At 41.9% G+C, this 16197-nt stretch overlaps 1 protein-coding gene across 2 annotated transcripts in view; it reads left to right on the top strand.

Moving 5' to 3' along the window:
• DLGAP4 (DLG associated protein 4) overlaps positions 1–16197 on the top strand; it is a 388862-nt gene that overhangs the window by 301255 nt on the left and 71410 nt on the right. The window contains exons 6-8 of one of the 2 annotated variants that reach the window (XM_048498811.1): positions 3726–3840; positions 9738–9788; positions 11289–11532. In XM_048498811.1, the coding sequence (XP_048354768.1) occupies positions 3726–3840; positions 9738–9788; positions 11289–11532 (410 nt within the window). The remainder of the gene's footprint in view (positions 1–3725; positions 3841–9737; positions 9789–11288; positions 11533–16197) is intronic. The other variant, XM_048498812.1, reaches the window with a different exon arrangement.

The raw sequence follows: 16197 nt of genomic DNA, 5'->3' as shown, positions 1-16197 counted from the left end.
TCTCAGTGCAACAGTGCAGTGGCTAAGAGGCAGTATGTGAAGGAATCCTGGCAACCAGACAAGATGGGGTTTGCTAGACCTGCACCTGGCAATCTTGGAAGTTTGGGGGACATGGCATAGGGAATTTTATCATTGTGCAACACAGTGTCTCCTAGAAGTGATGTCTCCATATTACACTACACTCTAGGAATTCCTGCAATCTCTGTGGTAAAGACCAGAGACTTGACAGAGGTAGGTGGAGACATAGAGAAATAGAGGGGGTACCCGTCTATAACTGGGCATGTGAGCCTGAAACTCTTTTATTTCAGATGAATAGTGCAATAAATCACAACTTTAATAGTATTATTGGTGTCTGCCATTTATTGAAGAGGTTGAAAGATAATTCAGTACGTGGGTGGAAAAGTAGCCCCTGGCCCCAAGGACTTCACAGTTTGTATACCTTGGAGATCAATTTCATGCTGATGCTGACTATCTGAATCAGCAAGAGTCTTGTGACACCTTAAAGATGGCCCTTTTTGCTGGGACATCTGCCTTTGAGAGCTAGAGCTCACATTGCATGTAGCAACTCTTGCATCTGACAAAGCCAACTCAGACTCACAAAATATTATGTCACAATAAACTGGTCCGTCTTTCAGATCTCACAACAGTCTTTTTGCTCTGGGAGTAGAAGAGCAGAGCAAAGACATCTAAGCTCCCAAGAAACCTCAGCAAATACAATAAGGAGGGTCCCAGGAATTCTGTCATTGACTGTGGAAAATTGTCAATAGAGGCAGTCCTCTGTCTTTATGGGTAATAAAAAAATGAGATGTAGCTCCATCTACTGGCCACTCTGGGGAGATTTCTTGGTTTTGTGAAACTTGTTACTCAGAACACTAATCCAAAAAGATTCAAAACCATGCTACCCAAAAAGAGGCTGGGATGGTTGATTATGAAATTGCTTTATGAAATATATCTGGGAAAGTGCTAGTGATTCTGCTAACAGACACAGGATCTGACAGGTTTTTGTGATACTGAGATACTGGACATGGTGAGATACTAGACATGGTGAGATAAGTTATAGTCCAACCATTGTCCAAAGAGCTGCTGACTTACACAGAGATCCTATGAATTAATTACTTCCAAAATATCCTACCATTAACAGCTTTGTTCCAGTCTTGCAAACTGTGGGTCATGCTTCCTTGATTAACTCAATCCTTCTCTCATTGGGTCTTCCTATAATCCTAGCATTATTGTCTTTTCCAGAGAGTCTTGCCTTCTCTTAATGGGACCAAAGTACAATAGCCTCAGTTTGGCTATTTTAGCTTTCTGGGAGAATTCAGGCTTGATTTGATCTGATTTCCAGTTGCGTTTATTTTATTATAATATTTCTATGTCTGACCACCAAGGAAGGCTGAATAAGCCAAAACAAGTATGGTCCTTTGTTGGTCACTGACATAATTGTATCATAAACAGTGTTTGGGATATGTAGAACAATGTCCACTGATTTTTAAAGGTGCAGTCTGAAATTCAGACATTGTGTTTTTAACTAACTTCCCTGTGTTCACCAGATAATGAATATACTTATTTTAGATTTTATCGTTTTCAGTTCAGCCTTTGTGATTCTCAACTTCCACACCCATCCATAGTAATGGGGAATACCATAGTATGAATTCTCTTTGTTTTGGTCACCAGCAACACATTCTTTTAATTATCTTTTTCTAGCTCCTTTATGGCTGCCCTTCCCAGTCTCAATCTCTTTATGATAATCCCTAGGTGAGGGGAAAAAACCTGACCTAGCCACATAGGGCTGCAACACATGTGGCCTCCCTAGCCCTGGGCTTGCAGGCATGGGGCTTGCAGGCATGGGGCTAGCATTGCATAGTCCAGAGAATCAACTTCCTAGCAGGGATGGTGAGGTTTGTTGAAATCTTGGAGATGTGCTTAGCCAAATGAGTTAGCGGAAGCAAGGGTTCCCCTGCAGCTTCACACTTCCATATGAGAAACACAAACTGTTCAGTGATGTGCAGACAATATGTTCATGCAGAGCACTGTTGCCACCCAGTGGCTATTTAGTGCTCTGACTGACATTTGCAAGGCCTTTTTGCAGGATAGCCAAAAGCACACCACAGGCACATTTTACAGCATGGAATTCCCACAATTGAGTTTTCATGGACAACAGTTCAATCACTTATCTGCATATATGAGAAGGAAAAAGTTATCCACGCTGCTGTTTGTTTCCTTAAAAACATATGTATTAGTTCTTCATTACAGGAAGACAATAAGGAGGAAGCCTTGTTCCCTAAGAATATTTTCAACTTTTAAAAGAAAAGCCTCAGAAAATAAACTAAGACCATTTACAAAGTGATATGTGTATGTAACAAAAGAGAGAACTGGTAATCATATTTGCATCATAAACAGTATCAACCTGGTGCCTGACAATCTTTCACAATTGTATTGCTCGTGGTAATCCCAACATCAGTTACTCTTATCCTATCACACTGAGGTACAAAACGTTGTACTGTGCAGTTTGGGCCACATGGCATTCCTGCAGCAAAAATTCTATCTTGAAGGAAGATGTGAGACCTGTGAACTATATGGGAATCAAAATGTGTGTATTTCACAAAAAGAACTGTTATATAGTTGAGTATAAATCCAACCTCTTCTCTTCTATTATACAGGATGTCCCCAAATAATCCACATTTGTGGTGGGTTACATTTTGCCTGAGCAAAAAAGATCAGTCTCCTCCTAGAGCTTTGAATTTTTTTTTAAAAAAAATGCATGTTTCTAACCTATGCACATATAGACAAATGCAAATATTTCTTGCAGCACAGTCCTAATTAGGTTCACTTTGGAGTAAGATCCACTGAGTTCAATGGGACTTTTGCCCTAGTATGGGTGTTTATTTCTGGGTGGTGTTCCTGGTCACCTTTGAGCCTGACAGGATTTCGTTTTCAAGTAAATGTGTATAATATCAAGTGGGATGTATGCAACCTTATGCATGCTTGCTTACGAGTAAACCCCTGTGAATTCAGCGGGACTTGATGGTGAAAAGTGTCATCAAGTCACAGATGATTCATGGTGACCACATAGGATTTACTTCCAGGTAAATGATTGGGCTATTAAAGTAAAGGTAGTCCCCTGGGCAAGCACTGGATCACTACTGACCCATGGGGTCATGTCACATCATGACATTTACTAGGCACACTTTGATTATGGGGTGGTTTGTCATTGCCTTTCCCAGTCATCTACGCTTTACCTCCAGCAAGCTGGTTCTCATTTTATTGACCTAGGAAGGATGGAAGGCTGAGTCAGTCTTGAGCTAGCTGCCTGAAACTGACTTCCGTTGGGATCGAACTTAGATTGTAAGCAGAGCTTCCACTGCAGTACTGGAGCTTAATCAGAGGTGTGGCTCTAAGAGGGCAGGGAAGTGCAACGCAACGGGTGCGTACACCGTGGGGTGTGGTGGGGGCGTTCCAGGGACATTCCGGGGGCATAGTTCCAGGGCAGGACAGGGGCAAAGGACGCACTGGTACACAGGGCACTTTTCCCCCTTGCTATGCCTCTGAGCTTACTGCCCTCCACCGTAGAGCTCCTAAAGTAATATTTAGTGCACTGTATTTACCAAAAAAATGAAATCGGGATGAAGGGCTTTGCAGTACCTGATTGCCACCAAGATCCATGATTACCTGTCTCACTCCTCTTGTTGAGTGATAGTAATTTCAGTGTCCCTGTTCTCATTCTGCAGAAGCCTGGACCGCCTAGACTCTGTTGAGATCATCTTGCCTCCAAAGTTCCCAAGCTGGGAGGAAGAATACAATCAGATCACAGAAACCCTCAACGAGACCAGTTCCATCAGTCAGGTAAGAGCCAGTAGCAGCTTGGGAACTTGGAAATGCCTCCAAGTGGGATGATAGCTGGGCGCCTGAAAGAAGGACTGCTCCCACAAACATGGAAAGAGGTCGCTTAATGGGATCACATTCACACATGACACTTAAGTCACTTTTTGTATCGCACACATTACTGGTGAAATTGTAAGATTTTTCAGTCACACATTAAGAACATACACAGTTGGGCCCCAAATAGCAAAAGAGAGGCTCCATGATACACCAGGCATGAAAATTCGGCCAAAGATTACTGCAAGGATTAGGGCAGATGAAAAAGCAATAATTCCTACTGTATCTAGTTCACATAGATAAGCCACTTTATGGGGTTCTCGGATAGTCTTCTTCAGAATCCCCAGCCGCTTCCAGACATGTGCCACACAGCAAGCATTAATTTTAGGATAATTGATTTATGGTTTCGTGGAACTTTCTCCATTAGTAGCCTTGTTCATTCGCTAGAGTGAACGTATGGTTATGAGGCTTGGAAATGTGTAATATTACAAATATTTATGAGCCATAAAACCCACATGAAAGGCTGTTACATTAGTGCTTGAACTCTGTGGGAAGAAGGTAAGGGGTCTTGGTGTATCATGGCCAAATCATGCTATCCTGTAGCCTACTAAAAACAATAGCTTAAGGCAGCCATCACAAACTCTAGATAAGCCTGATTCACTTTTCATTTGCACACTTCTCATTTACCAAATGACTGCAGATTTCTCAGAGTGGGACTTCCCTGCATTCCCTTCCTACTGCATCACATTGAGATTTTATTCCTGGGGAGGAGGGATGGCAGTAGACCATCAGGAGTAGGTTAGCAGGCAAAGAGGAAGCTGCAGTAGGAGGGGTAGCAGAAAATGCCACCCTGTCTGTTGCAAACAGTAATGTTGATCTGCTGAAGGAACTGAATAATTGTGCTTTGCTGTGCTTCACAGAACCGCCATGCTTCTTTCTCCAGATACTGCTTTCTCAAGCAAAAGGTTGCAATCATTGCACTGACTGTAATGGTCACTTGTGAGAAAATGCAAGGTGGAAACCCTGGGAATTTTCCAGATCCACATGCCCATCAAAACTATGAGTGTGACAAATATCAGAAGTACAGAGTGTTCCTAATTCCTAAACATTCTGAAATATGTTATTTAGTAACAGTTAGGAACTCACTTATGTATAAACTTGGGGCCACTTCATTTACACATCTTACCCACTTACAGTACAATTGTATGCACAGTTATTTCACTGAAACTGTTGGGCTAAGAATGGAGTGCATCTGCATAAAATTGTGCTTCCATTAATTCCCTCAATGCCTTCCTACGTAGTCCTGTCTTCAAAAGTTCAGGACGTCGGCTTACAAATGTATTCTGTCACTTGATTTCTCCTGACCTGATCATTTGCATATGTGAATTGACTCTGTTGAAAGCATTGTGCTTGGTTATGTGAAAATTCTGTCTGGTGTGTCATCTGAGTTTGGCTCATTCACACATATAAGTTACCACTGCACAATACGGTCAAGGGATGTGTGTGAACCAGGCCAGTGTGACAATATATATAACAATTGATAGCAATCTCATTTTTCCCATAGTAAATGGACTGATCTGGTACTTGCAAAGGAGCATTTACTTGGTTGCTTGAGGACTCAGTTTGTATCTCTATGGTTCATACTCCTACCAGTTTTAATAAGATATGGCCTTTGCAGAATGAAAGTAGAACCCCCATAGTGGATTCTAAATCTCCAAAGGTCTCTTACTCCACTATCTGAAGGATCCATGCCCAGTCATGACCATAACCAATTATTCCTCCCATCCATTTCACTGCAACCATTAAAGGGTCAGTTGTGCATCTGGGCGGGGTGGAAACTGAATTGTTATCCTACTACTAATTAGTATTTCTGGACTGTCTGGTACCGTCAGCAGCAGATGTAGGATTTTAATATGGTGACTAGTCTTGTGAAAACTCAAATACATACAGAAACTTACTCCTGAAAAAAGTAATTGTTTCTGAAGTATCTTCAGCCAGATAGTGTTGGTAGGTGACTCTTTCGTTTGATTTGGAGGCTTCCAAAGGCCTCCATATCCCCCTGGGAAAAGTAAAAGTCAACTTGAATTGCATGCTTGGAGGAAGCTGGTGGTAGGGTGATGGGAAACAAAAGACCACATGCTGAGATTCAAACAGGGGTGCAGCCTTTAAATTTGAATGTGTGATGTTTGTGCATCTTCCATTTGTCTGTATGTTGACCTGTTTTCTCTGTAAAGGTACTTGGTGAAGCTCTTTGGGGATCTTCAGAAAACAGACCACATTACATTTCTCCAGTGAGGAGTAACAATTGCCAATATTCTGGATGTTCCAAATCAAGAATATCAAACTCATTTCACATAAGAACTTGTTCTTTTAGCCAATCCAAGAGAAAGTGGCATATCACCCTTCTAGGTCTCTGGGAATGGAAATTCTCAGCCTCAGCTTGGTCCTAAAGACAAAGGTCTCAGAAGCCACCTGCCCATTGCAAATCTTTTCACGCATTTGGCTGAGATGTGGAACAGGCCCTGGGAATACTACTTGATTCCAGGCATATTGTTCATATTTATAATATGGGTACTTTAAAAAAATTATCTGTATTGTCAAAAAGAAATCATCCTGAACTATAATTAGGATCCTGAGTGACACTGAAGCAAAGGTTAGCCCACCAGTAGCCCATGAGTGACTATCTTAAATTTTAGCAGTGGTCTTCCTCTTAAAATTTTCCTAATTATACACTGTGAGCAGAACTGTGATATTTGATTTCTTCAGGCCTCCCCATACTAGAAAGTATTAGATGTCCTACTAATGCATACTCCCACAGTGGTATATGACAACAACAAAAGAACATGCTATTACCAGAGAGTCAAATACATCCAAATTATCCACAAATAAAAGTTGATTTGTTTAGTTGGAAGATGATAAACACCTGTTTTCAATACCAAAATTAACCTTTGGATACGTTAAATGGGTGTACCATATGCACATATCAGCTTTCATTTGTGGATAATTTTACCTCTTGTTCAAGCATTTTGAAGCAGCTTTACAGTATTTGTGAGCTAATGATGCACTTCTTTCACTGACAAGAACATGGAAATAGTGGTATATTTAATAGTGGTATATTAAGAGAAAGCCAAGAAAATTACAAAAGATCTTGCATTGGCCATAACACATTAGTTGATATACAAGTGCACTAAGAACACCTGCATGTTCCATATGAGAACCTTCATAACGTTTAGCTCAGTATTAAGTTCAGAAAAAATGGACAAGTTGAGGTGAAACAAAGAGGCTGCCATGAGCAAACTGCTGACAGTTACAGGATATTGTACTAACTTGCTTGATTACCTTCATTTGAGTATCCTGAACAAGGCCAAATTGGATGAGATGATTTTAATGAGTTCCCAGACTTGACTTGCTTTCCTCACAGCAGCTTCAGGAAATGTCATTTTTAAAGCCGACTAACCCTGATGAGGTTCATAACTGCAGTGTAGGGGGAGGAGGGGCTCCTTCCTCCCCTCCCCTCCCCTCCCCTCCATGTTGTTTTCCCAAGCTAAAGCAGCAATTTCCATAATTTTGAAGATGCATGTGGAGTATTTTGTATATGTGCAGCTCTAGTTATGCAAATAATTACCCATTGGGGCATTTTTTTGCTTGAGGAAATGGCAAATAGGGGGATGCAGGAGCCCCCTCCCCCCCTTCCTGCAGTCTAAATGTTGTTTCCCACAGCTGCTGTGTGTCTCTGAGGAAAGCAATCTGAAAAAAAGAGTTCTGGCTACTGGCAAGTATAAGGCTGAGGTTGAAAATGTGGTGATGTAGAGATATCTGCACACTGTTCTCAGGTATTTGCTATGCCAAAGGATCCAGAGTTTGCCAAAAATCCTCTTTTTTTCTCTCAGTGATACCAACTAGCCAACATTCTCCTCACTCCAGCTTGTGGACTACAAGAATAGCTGAACTGGCTTTTCCATTGTGATTGGGCAGCATCGTGCCCAGTTTTTATCCGTACCATAATGTCAACAAAAACTGTGTGGTGCTTTCTGTTACAGGTTATTCCAAGGTGAGAACATGATAGAGATCTACATGGATAGTGTGGGAAAAAGACACCTGATGGGACAATTAGAAGATCCACATGTAAAAACAACACACCACAGGCTTAAAACCAATTAAAGAAAGTAGTTTTTGTCACACTACATAACTGACCTGTAAATATACTTTCTGAAAAGGGGCTAGGCAGAGTCATAAACAAGAAGACAGAAACAACCACACTCCTTTTCAAGGTGTTCCCAAATATAGGATCTGGAACCTGGAAATAAGCAACTGCTAGCTGAGAAATGTAATTACTTGTATAATTGCAAACTTCATCTGTCTTGTGTTTGCCTCTGTGGGAGACATGATAACAGATTAGGAAGAAGTCTATCTGGTACCATAAAGCTGTTCTACTGTTGAGTGCAGTACAGGGTTCTTTTGGAGACTGAAAATTAGAAAGGCCTGATTCTAACTTTAACCTGTCTGAGGGAAATTTGGGGAAAGACAAATCAGCTTTAGAGAACCTAATTTTTATTTATATGACAAAGCAGGGCAACTGGCATCTAATATGTGAATCCAGCCTTGAAAGTGTTGACATGTTAAACCAGTGATGTTTCTCCTAAAGCTACTTGAGATCTTATGACCTTTCCCAGTCTGCACTGGTATGCACTTATTTCAGAATCAGTCCCATTGAACTCAGTGAGATTTCTTTCTGAATAAACTTCCATGAACAGACTGTAAACAGATCATATATTTATTTGTTAGAAAATACTGGGTATAAGTTCTTGAACCTATGAAGCTGCCTAAATACTGAGCAAGACTATTGGTCTATCAGTCTCATCTACTCAAAATGTCAGTTGTTCTCCATGGTCTCTGACTAGTATCTTTTACAACTCCTCCTACCTGATCCTTTTAAATTGAGATTCCAGGAATTGAAAGCCTGGGACCTTTTCATGCAAAGCAGAGGCTTTCTACGGAGCCACAAGATTCTCTTTTCCTAGCATAATTCTGGACAGATATTTAGACTAATGAGAATATTCTGGGCAAGTCTTTGGATAGCTCTATGGAACGGAATGGGGTAGATGACTTTGTAGCAGTCAGTCTGTTAAGCTGTGTGTTGTTTTACGGAGACAAATAAATCAAGCTGAAGTCCTGATCAGCTTTAAGGATATATTTGTCCTGTGTATGGCTGTTTGCAGCCATTGAGATCATGGTACATTTTTTCAGTAGCATAGTCTGACAAGATAGTCACTATAACGACTGTACTGTGCCTATCCTTGCATAGTAAGGTATAAGAGCTGATTTCAGTGGGAACTTGGCAGAGGCTAGTTTATCCATGGCAGGTAGATTGTATTGCTATGCTTAGCCATTCTGAGCATGGCAGTTATGCTCACAGAGATTTCTTGCGGAACATTTTGAATTATAGGTTTGTATTGGGTAGCAGAAGTGTAGATTTGTAGTTGACTCATATGCCTCTTCCTTTTCTCAGTCTGTTCCTGGATATTATTTCCACTAAGGTTTTATACCACTCACCATTATTAGTGGCGACTGAAACTTCAGCTTTTGGTATAAATTGTGATAGATTGTCTCACCACCTGGTTCCAGGATGAGCTTTGTCTCAAGATGTTAAGCGTGTCCCAGGACTTCAATTACTAGCTTGTGGAGTTTTGTCTTGTCATGCGTTGTCAGCTGTCCTATGAGTTGTGGGTTATTCTGCCGCTCCATGTGGTCAAAATGTTATATGGTGGTTGTTAGTCTTTGGGTCCTGTGAAGTGCTTCTGTACTGAAGCCATGAGATACCCCCCATTCCTTGTGCTTTAATCTTCTTCAACTCTTTCTTCCAGATATTTGGACAGTCCTCCTTTATTCCACAAATATTTACACAAGGAGATCAGGTACTGGCAATCTTCTTCTGCCCTTTATGTGGGTATACAGCTCCTTCAGCAGTTAAAGTAAATTGTTTTTTAAGGATGAATCATGGCTCAATGCCTGAGCTTGCTGAGTGGAGGAAAGAGAATCTGGAGTAGGATTACTGGAAGTAGCAGACACACTGGACAGCCCCATGGATATTTCAAGGTGGTTTATTACTGTCAGAGATTCTCTGTTTCCATTTAGTGTTGCAGTGAAGCCTGGGAGGATTTTTTTCTGTGCTGAGGCCAAACCTGGCTACAAGTCAGTAGATGGATTGATATTCTTGGAAATAAGAGAAGTAAACAATAGCACTGTCTTTAGGCCTTGTGTTCAGGCCCCCATTTGTGGATATCTAAATCCATGGATTGGGGCCATACTTATAGTAAACAGATGTTTTTATAAACATGGGGAACCCCCAGTGAGCTGGCAAGGAGAGAATCATGTGAGATGTGTATGAGTCCTCCCCCCACCCCACAAGCTGGCAATGAATGATTGGGGGTGCAGGATTCCTCACAGCCCCTAGATGAGCCAGCAAGCCTCCCCACCCACTGAGTTGGCAATCGAGGGAATCAGACAGTGGGGAGGGGATGAGTCCTTGCTGCCCCTCTGCCATCCAGCTGGGAAACAGGGAGTCAGGTAGGGAGGTACAGCAGTCTCCAACTTACCCCCCATCCTGAGCTGGCAATGAGGGAACTGGAAGACAGAATCTCACCAGAAAAGCTATGTGGGACAACTTCTCAAAAGTGTGAATTGGATGGGAAAGTTTATCCCTGAGATACCTTCTCTGTCTAATCAAATATTCTGTGCTAAATCTAGTGGCTTTAGTGAAAAATAACAGAAGAAACTTTTCTTAGTTACAGCTTTGTTCCATCATCCAGGGTCAGAATATCAGATGTGGGAGTTTTACCAGGAAAAGTAACCAATGGTTGATTACCCACCAGGACTCTGGCACGCGGTGGGACCGGAAGCGCATCAGGACAAGAAATCTTGTCCCGACGCACTTTGCGGCGCACCAAAAGAAGAGGTGCATTAGGGCAAGATTTATTGTCTCAATGCACTTCCTCTTGCCTGGCTCATGCTTCTCGCTTTCCACTGTAAAAGACCACTTCTGGCACGACATTTTGCACCAGAGCAGGGCAAGGGAGGGGAACAGCTTACAGTGGTAAATCAGCCAATGTCTTGTTTTGAGCATCACAGAGTAATTAATTTTCTGCAGAGCTCTTTTTCCACATATTTACTTAGGTGCTTTCACTTCTTCATGCACCCATTCCTTTGAGGATCTCAAATCACTTTACAGCACCAGGGAACTGTTGCAGAAAGCTTTTGTTTGTGGATCACCTTTTAGCCTTCCATTTCACATCCTTCTTTACAAAATTAGTACATTTGCAAATATGACTAATGCTTTCAAAATGAAAGAGGTCCCATAAGACCTATGGAATCAAAGTTACCTTTGGCAGAAAAGATCACCACTGCTGTTCCCACAGGCCAGAGAGGTGGAGCTGAATGACCAGTATGAGGGCCTGTGTGAATCAGCCTACAGTGAAGCAGAGTCGGTGACCGTGGAGGTGCTGGATCTGCCTCTTCCCAGCTACTTTCGCTCCCGGAGCCACAGCTACCTCCGAGCCATCCAGGCAGGCTGCTCCCAGGAAGAGGACACCGTCTCTATTCGGTCCATTTCTCCACCCCCAGCCAACAGCATCAGTGGGAGTCGGACGCTTCCCAGCAACAGTAAGCAAATTGTGTTTGTTTCCTTCCTTCCTTCCTTCCTTCCTTCCTTCCTTCCTTCCTTCCTTCCTTCCTTCCTTCCTTCCTTCCTTCCTTCCTTCCTTCCTTCCTTCCTTCCTTCCTCAATTGTGTGCATCTTTCAGCTATTGCTCACAGTCAGTGTTGATGAGAATAGGGATGCCAGCCTCCGGGTGGCTGGGGATTCCCCAAAGTTACTGCTTATCTCCAGACAACAGAGATCAGCTTCCTGGAGAAAATGGATGCTTGTTAGGATGACTCCATTGAACCGCACTAAGGTTCGTGCTCTTCCCATGCTCCACCCCCAAACCTCAGGAGTTTTCCAACCTGGAGCTGGCAATGCTATCCCCCACCACATCCACTGCCAGTAGCCATGGGGGACCGGGCAACCTTAGTTGAGAAGATAATTTTGGCTGATTTAATGTTGTTCCAGTGAGATAGTGATTACATTCCGAGCTGGGTTTTGGTTGCTGACACTTAGATCAAATATTCTCCATTTTCCCTCTTTGTCCCTACACCTTTGGAGCTGGTACTGCCAGTGGTTCAGTAACCACCTAGGAGTGATAAGAAACACAAAAATCACAAAACACCTAAATTTAGGCATTTTCAAGACTGCAATTGAGATTAAATTCCATTCAGCACCAAAGGAGTTTATGAGTAGGAGTGCAGAAGGCTGGGCTGCATAGCTGCCATTCTAAGCATGACTACCAAAATGTTTGGATTGTTATAAACCCCTTTGATTTCAATATAACAAGCAGCCTTTTGGAACTTGACAGATTAATGAATGTATTATGTCATAAATTTTCAGAGTCTTCAACAGGATTTTGAAAGCTTTTGCCACTATGAATGTATTAGGCCCCTTTCTTACTGCCATTCTAAACCAGTTGTTATTCATTGTTGGCCCAATTCCAAGGAAATTGACATGGGGAAGTCATATAGCATATCTAAATTCATGTCTGAAGTGTTCAAACTGCACCACTTTTTACCCCACCCTTTTTCACAGTGAAATTTTTTCTGCTTTTTTTGTTTGAATATTCCAATGTTTGTGTTATAGCGTTAGATCAACGTAGCACTTCAAGGCTAAATTGCCAGCATCTATTTGACAGTTGCCTCCATTATAAGTTGATGCTTTGCCTGGAATGCCCTGATGTTTTTATGATTGAATCCTGCCCCGTGTCACTCATTTTTCAATTGGTCCTAGTGCCACCCACTCTCATGACAGTCATTTTATTGTGGCACCCACCATCATTTCTCAAAATCTTGAATGCACCTTCAAGTATGACAAGATTAGGGACTGTCCTAAATGAAAAGACTTTTGAGGGCTGGATTCATCTGTGGGGCTGGATTCATCTGTGGGTACAGCATCGCAAGCCACTTTGAAACATAACATTGATCCACGGAGATTAAAAGCCCCACTGAATATGTGTATAAACAATATCAAAACTTTCCTGGTTTAGTGAAAATGCTTTAAAGATATTTTTTGTCATATATGGGTATTAAACAATGATACTTTTGTTGCACCGCACTGCTAGAAGTGACCTATTTCCAAGAAACAGCTGGCTGGTTACAATGCTCTGCCAAAATATCTGTTTCCACCCTTCACCTCTTATTCAGTGTAAAATATTCCTGCTCTCCAGATGTCATATATAGGTATTAAACAATGATACTTTTGTTACACCGCACTCAATGGTAGGATTTAAATAATTTAACAACTGGTTCCGGTGGTGGGAATTCAAATAATTTAACAACTGGTTGTTTACAAGCACCATTTTAACAACCGGTTCTGCCGAAGTGGTGCGAACCTGCTGAATCCCACCACTGACCGCACTGCTAGAAGTGACCTATTTCCAAGAAACAGCTGGCTGGTTATAATGCTCTGCCAAAATATCTGTTTCCACCCTTAACCTCTTATTCAGTGTAAAATATTCCTGCTCTCCAGATGACACCTGACTCCATTCACAGCAATCTAGTGCTCAATTCAGGCCTCCCTTCTCTCCTTAGATACCATCAGGAGTGGGTTTCAACTGGCTTCATTTGGAATAGCAGGCCCTTTGTGCATTGGATTTAATATTCCTTTTTAGATGGACAGAAAGAGATTGTATCATGAGGCAATAAGCATGAACTGACCTGCTTATAGGGCAAGCCTGAAAAAATGGCTGAGATACCTCAAGGAAAGGGCCACTTCCAACATTTTCTTTAAAAAGTGACAAGACTTTAAGGCCTTGCTGGGTTAAAATTGATTTGCACCTGAAGGCTGGGAGGCTCGCCTGGTAATTTGTGCCCTTATAAATGTACATAACAGAACCCTTATCTCCTCTCCAAAGCTTTCTCAAACTTATTGCTTGACTCTAGTGTGTTTATATGGAAATCAGTCCCACTTAGTTTGATTGGGCTTGCTTCCAAGATTGAAGATTGAAGTCAAACAACACCACTATAAGCATTTTTACATGAAAGCATCTGACCATATACAATTCTCTCTCAGGGTACCTATCCCTTAGATTGCAATCCTATATGGCAGTGGTGGCGAACCTATGGCACGGGTGCCAGAAGTGGCACTCAGAGCCCTCTCTGTGGGCACGTGCAAACAGAGTTGCCCCCCCCACCCCACACATCTAGGCTGCCCTGGGCCTCTGGGCTTGATTATTAGCATTAAACCTAAGACCTAGTTTTGGGGAAGCAGTGTAGGTGACCCTGATAAGCCCTGTTAAACCCCACTAATTTTCATGTGAAGAACTAAAGCGCGATCCTTTACCTGGGAGCAAGCTTGGTTGCTGGCAATGGGGCTTGCTTCTGAGTAAACCCTCCTAGGGTCGTGATTTACCCACTGGAAGAGTTGCATGGTTGCTTCAAAGCAGAGCCACTGACTACCACAAAGCTTACTCCCGAATAACACACGCCTCAGAGCCAACTGTTTTTTCTAAACTAAAACCTCAGTATTCAGGTTAAATCGCCGTATCGGCACTTTGCGTTAAACAAGTGGGTTTTGGGTTGCAATTTGGGCACTCTGTCTCAAAAAGGTTCACCATCACTGCTATATGGACTTATTTGAGTGTAAATCCCAGTGGATCCATAGGACTGCTGAGGGTGGGGTGAGGGATGCATAAAGAGAGTACTGTTCATTTTAAATCTTCGGCTCGTTCCTATGTGCGTGGTACTTGTTTGGTCCAGTTTCCCAAGAAAAACAAGAAAACAAACTATAGTTTATGACTTGGGTGGAATGGTAAAGTATGGTTTCTTTTGAATAAGGAAGCAATAAATTTGCAGTCTGCATGTAAAGGGAGAGGGACAGTATAATCTTGACGATTCCCCCAGGCCTGTTGCATAATTCTGGTTTGCTGTTTTGGGAGATTGATTGCAGTCAGTTGGCTTGGACCTGAAAGATTTCATTCTGTGCAAGAAGATCCATTGCTCTTGTTGTTATATCAGACTACAGGAATTTAGATGTCTGTATTAAAACTGTGGTGTGTACTGTGATATGTGTTGCAAAGAAATCAGCTCAGACTGCAATCAGCATGGGATTTGTGGCTCTTAGAGGTTTATGGATTGCTACATGGAAAATAAATTGTACTTGGCAGTGGGACAGAAAGCCTGTTTCTGTTAAGACAGTTTCCCTCATCTTTGACAGAATAGGAAAAACGTTTAAGGTCCTTCAGGCCAAAGTTTAAGGTCCTTCACCTCCACAGCCTCCCACCCCTATACCTAGACAGGCTACTATGACAGCTTATTACTTCTTGGACAGGGTTGGCATTCTTTAAATTATACTGTAATCAAATTTAAGGTATTTCTTCCCAACTACAATGGGATCCAAAAGCTTCTACCCCTCCCCTCATTGAGGTTTTTGCCTTTTTCCTGGTGAAAGCACTGGGTCTTAAGAGCTGCATAGCAGACAGAATTTCAACAGGTACAAATGCAACAGGGGGAAAATGTGTTGTTGATGGTGGTAGGGAATGTTGAATCATCCTAACAGTAATGTCTATTTTTATTTAAAACTTTGTAGCGCTGAAAAGTGGAGATATTGTGGCTTCCACACCCCACTGCTCCACCAGTCCCTTTGTTCATTCTCACCTTTGGAAGATAATCCCAGCTTGACTTCACAGCAGGAAGCAATGAAGGTTGAATGAAGGGGCCATTGGAACAATGGGATATGGAGTGCAGCAGAGACATTCTTTTTAAGTACCATCAAGCTTTTATGGAGCCAGGTACCAGGGGAAGACATGGACTCTTTCCACATGAGCACAATTTTCTGGGTGGCTGTAATGGCTGCTGCAAATGAAAAGGCCATGGCAATGGAATTTCTATAACTATCATTTTCCCCCTGCCAACACAGGAGTTTTTCCAGACTTTTAAGTAGGTCACTATAGCATTATAATTCTATTGAAACAATGTAGCATTCCCAGCTTTGAATTTGTTTTTTAAAACTAAATCTCTTAACCTTTTCATTCCAAATAGGGAGAATATGTAGCCTACACAGTTCCCTGTATATCTCTGCAATAAAAATGGCTAACAGTTTTTTTTTAATGGAACCTGTGAACCAGTGTGCTGCTACAATAGATTGTTGTAATGTTACAGTGATCTAGCTATTCCCACAAGGACAGAAGTAACTAAAATTGTACTGATGTGAACAGAACCTGTAGAACTGTATATACCTTC

The sequence above is a fragment of the Sphaerodactylus townsendi genome, linkage group LG05 (assembly GCF_021028975.2).
Source record: "Sphaerodactylus townsendi isolate TG3544 linkage group LG05, MPM_Stown_v2.3, whole genome shotgun sequence".
Taxonomy (NCBI): domain Eukaryota; kingdom Metazoa; phylum Chordata; class Lepidosauria; order Squamata; family Sphaerodactylidae; genus Sphaerodactylus; species Sphaerodactylus townsendi.
The sequence above is the reverse complement of the archived record's forward strand: the minus strand, read 5'-3'. Positions and strand labels throughout refer to the sequence as shown.